This window comes from Dendropsophus ebraccatus, chromosome 7 (genome assembly GCF_027789765.1).
Source record: "Dendropsophus ebraccatus isolate aDenEbr1 chromosome 7, aDenEbr1.pat, whole genome shotgun sequence".
Lineage (NCBI taxonomy): Eukaryota > Metazoa > Chordata > Amphibia > Anura > Hylidae > Dendropsophus > Dendropsophus ebraccatus.
In genome coordinates, this window is record NC_091460.1 from 79,778,466 (window position 1) to 79,783,285 (window position 4,820).

The 4,820-nt window shown below is 39.2% G+C and overlaps 1 protein-coding gene across 1 annotated transcript; it reads right to left on the reverse strand.

Annotated features, from left to right (window-relative positions):
* Nucleotides 1-630: 630 nt before the first annotated feature.
* Nucleotides 631-1,497, reverse strand: LOC138796568 (histone-lysine N-methyltransferase SETMAR-like). Its single transcript, XM_069976175.1, has one exon. The coding sequence runs from the start codon at nucleotides 1,495-1,497 to the stop codon at nucleotides 631-633; it is 867 nt and encodes a 288-aa protein (XP_069832276.1).
* Nucleotides 1,498-4,820: the final 3,323 nt, after the last annotated feature.

Sequence of the window (4,820 nt, forward strand, 5' to 3'; positions counted from 1 at the left end):
GTGCCATGCTCCTTTTTTTTTTTACAGCGGCCCAGTTGCTGTGCACAGCGCCACTCTGTTTCTGGGCACCGCCCAAGCCTTAAACACTGGAGGCGGGCCCGCCTGGGATAAGATTTAACCTACATATTTATGCCTTTTTTTTAAAGGCTATGGTTCAAAAGATTTTTATTTGTCAAAACAATAATGCCTTTCATAACTCTATATGGAGGCTGTATATTAGGTCTAAATTTTTTCATTGCTTGCATTTCTTTTTTTAAACTGTAAATTTAAATTAGGGGAATAAAGTTTGCTTTGAAATAGAGAATTCAAATTTAATAAATATGATGCTGTGTTAGTACAGTAGCACAAATATTTAAATAGCACACTGAAAACCACAAGGTGCTTGGTAGAGCAAGCACCCCGATGTTTATTTTGGAAAAAATAGAAAAGATTTATTCCACATACTCTCCACCAATGTCAACACACTTCTTACATGGGTATTCCAAATTCTGTAAGCTTCGCAAAGAAGATGGATTTCAGTTGTGCCCCAAACCAGTCATCCGTAGCAGCCATGGGATCAGAAATGGTTTGAAATTTGGTACCCTTGAGGTGTTTCTTCAGGTTTGGAAACAGATCATAGTTGGAAGGAGCTCAATCTGGTGAATAAGGGAGATGGTCAACCAACTGGAAGCCTAGTTCCCCTAGTTTTGCCATGGTTGCTTGTGCAGTGTGAGTGGAGGCGTTATATTGCAGGGACAAGATTCCTTTGCATAGCTTGCCGCTCCTTTTGGCCTTCAGAGTTGCCTTTAATTGGTCCAAACATTCAATGTAATACCTTGATATGATGGTGGAACCATTTTGAAGGTAATTCACTAGCATTATGCCCTTCTTATCCCAGAACACAGACGTCATCATCACCTTAGTGGCTAATTTTTGCACCTTGAACATCTTTGGACCAGGAGAACCACTGTGCCTCCCCTCTTCTGACTGTTCCTCGGTGTCAGGGTCATACAAATAAATCCAGGTCTCATACATAGAGACCAGTTGATCCAGGAAGTTCATAATAGTCTTAAAATGCTGACAAATGAAGGAGGAAGTTTTCACTCGCATACTTTTCTGATCTGTTGTCAAACATTTGGGGACCCACTTTGCAGATAGCTTCTTCATGTTCAAATGTTTATGGATAATCACAAAAACAAGTTCACAAGAAATCCCTATGATGTTTGCTATTCCTTTAGCTGAAATTCGACAATTCTCCAGTATGAGGTTGTGCAAAGCATCAACTTTTTCCAGAACAATTACTCTTGGTTGTCCAAGATGTTCCTCATCATTGGTGCTTAAGTGGCCCATTTTAAATTTGGCTACCCAGTTCTTAACTGTAGAATATAAAGGGTATTGATTCCACAATGTCTGAGACATATCATCATGAATATTACTCACAGACTTTCCTTGCAGAAACAAGAATTGTTCTAGTCTGCTGCTCTCATTTGCTGTGGATATCGCCTTATACTCTGCCATTTTGTTTTCCTAGATCACTGTTGCCATAAGCTACGTACAAAAAATTGTGAAAACATATATTAGACACATAAGGCTTTCATGTGATGTAACATTCATTACCATAGAAGCAAAAAAGAACACAAAGCCAAAGACTTATTAGCAGCCCCTCGTACAGTACATGTAGTTGTTCTATGAGGGTTTTTTTTTAACTTCATCAAAAACCCTGAACATAATCTGAAGTTAATCAGAAGAGGAGTAATATCTGCACAATTTTTATGGTTTTGACATAAAAACAGCATACAGTTATGTGTTTTTTGTTGTTCATGCAGTTACAAGTTAAGGCTACATTCACACTACGTAAGTTTCCGGCCGTAGCGCGTTCCGTGAATAAGCGGCCGGAAACTTACGTAGTTTGCGTACAATGGAAAGTATACGATCTACGGGCGCACAGTTCACACTACGTACGAACTTACGCACGGATCGTATGCGGCGCCGTAAAAAATGAACCAAACCATTATTTCTGGACGGAAATGCCGTAACTTACGCCCGTAGCGTAACATGCGGTCCCGTGATTTTTTCATTTTGCCAGCTTTTTGTTCCAATCCAAAAGGTTCTGTGGGGTGTCCGGGGCTAGGCGAAGATTTCCAAGTAAAAGACCGCTGTTAGATCGCTACGAAGAGTGCTCGGGAAGCGTAAGTACGCTACGGGCGTAAGTTTGCGGTCCGTACGTATCTGGCCGCAACTTGCGTAAAGTCCCGGCCGGAGTTTCATACGTATATGTCCGGCCGCGAAAAATATGCGGCCGGACATATACGTAGTGTGAACCTAGCCTAATATTGCATTTAAATTTCTTATACTGAACTTGCAATAACTGTATTTATCTTCATGTTAGGGGAAAGCTGTACAACCACTACAAGCAAGCAGTACTGCAATTCAAATGTGTCATCATCCTCTATTGGAAAGCACATTGCTTATGTTTAAAAAAAAAACACGAGTCAGCTTTCTGGAACCAGCATAGCATTCACAGCTGTCTCCCCGATGTTACAGGGTGTGACGGGAGGTGGGCCGCAGTGCAGTTTGCGAAAATGTTCTTACTTTGTGTGTTATAGGAGAAAATAGCTGCAGCGCTCCAGAAAATAAGGCAAACTAATGGGGTTTTATTCAGTCATGTGCAGGTCTCCAAAAATATTAGCTCATATATGGCTGCAATAATGTAACAACAAAAATTGTTTGGGTCTTGAAATGCAATGACACAAAAACTTGTGTTTTATTGTGCAATTATACAAAAATAGTTAAAAAAAATCTTCTGCATAAAGAAAGAGTTAAAGCAACTCTGTACCCACAATCTGACCCCCCCCCCCCCCCCCCAAACCATTTATACCTTTGGATAGCTGCTTTTAATCCAAGATCTTTCCTGTGGTCCGTCCGGCAGGTGATGCAGTTATTGCCCTAAAAAACAACTTTTAAACTTACAGCCCGTGCCAAATGGAAGTATCTGTGCCCTAACTTTGCACCATCCCTCCTCCCCACCCTCTTCATAATTAGAGATGCCACTGGAACATTTTCTCCTGTCTGAACATTGCACAGGTGGTTAAAGATCCAGCCCATGTTTAGAATTCACACAGCTGACAAATAGGAGAAAATCTGCCTGGAGCATTCCTAATGATGAAGAGGGTGGAGAGGAGGGACGGAGGGGTGGTGCAAAGTTAGGGCACAGATACTCCCGTTGGGCACAGGGCTGCAAGTTTAAAAGTTGTTTTTTAGGACAATAACTGCATTATCTGCCGAACGGACCCTAGGACAGATCTTAGATTAAAAGCAGCTATCCGAAGGTACAAGCAGTTTGGGGGGGTCAGATTGTGGGTACAGAGTCGCTTTAGGAAATGTTGATAATGCTGTATGTACCCTAAAATCATGGCGAAATACTACTGTGTATGACCGATTATATGTTGGAATGTGTTTTTTCATAAAACAATCACTGCATAGAATAGAATTCGTCCATACATCAAAAATTTCGCTATTACTTTCCTTGACCTTTAGGATGAGTATTTCCATCTTTCGAACCTAATTATTATCATCACCTCCAATTATTTACATTCAAACTCTGCAAATTTGTGATGCGTAACCCATTGCATGATTTGTAAAATAAACATTGCATCCTATCTGAAAGGGAAACAAAGTGAAATTAAAAATTAATAGGAAATTAATTGAGCACAGATGATGCCCAGTTCTAGATAAATGTATGATTATATCCCATTCTATAATTTTAAGCTGATACATTATGTTTGTGTCCTTACACTCTTTTTTATTGTGAAGGATGTGAGACCTCTGAGTGACAGTAAAATTTTGTTGAATCTGCTGGAATATAACTTTCAGCAACAGGATTATTATACAAGGTTATTCAAAAGCCACTATACATAGGCAATAGTAGGCCACATGATTTATGAATATGGATTAGATATTATGGTTCTGTGAAGTAGTCTTTTAAGGCAGAATTTAGCTAACTACATTTTTAATTGTTAGTGCATTTGAAGTCTATATTGTGCATGAAAAAGATGTAAAATTTTCATTCAAAGCAAATGTACCGTCAGGCAAATACTCTTTGCATATCAATAGAATGGCGTCGTCGCTGGGAAGCTGGTGACGCGTTACTTTTTTTGAACCATGGCCCAGTTCCCGCACATGGCACCAGTCTATTAAAAAGGACCATAGTCCCGGCTTCCCCGTGTTGGCCCTGTTCTATTGATATGCTACATTTAAAGCAAATGTACCTGATAGTACATTTGCTTTAAAAATCACCAAAACTTATTGTGCATACTTGGAGAAAAGACAATGGATGATGACATGGAGTAGCTGTAAAAAAGTTAAATCTTAATTTATCCTACTTATGCTGCGTTTACATGGAGCGATAATTCGCCAATCAAACGATTAACGATTTAGAAGTAACAATGTGATTTTTATAACGATCAACGTTTAGAAGTAATGATATATCATTTGGAAAAATCATTATTACAATCGTTTTAAGATTGCTTAAGCCTATCCCACACATAGGGTGAATCGGTGAAATACTGTTTACACGAAGAGATCTGCGAATTTTTAGCGAACGACCAACAGCGATTTAAGAACATGTTGAAAGATCAAAATGAACAATTTCTCGCTTGTTGCTTAATCGTTTGCAGTGTTTACACGAGCCGATTATCGCTCAAATGTGATCACAAAAATTCGACCGATAATCGTTCCGTGTAAAAGCACCATTAATCTTGCAGATAAGAAAAAAAAACTATATGACCTTGACAAAGAGACAGTTTTTTTGTGGAGTTTTTCTGGGCTTCATTATATTGTAA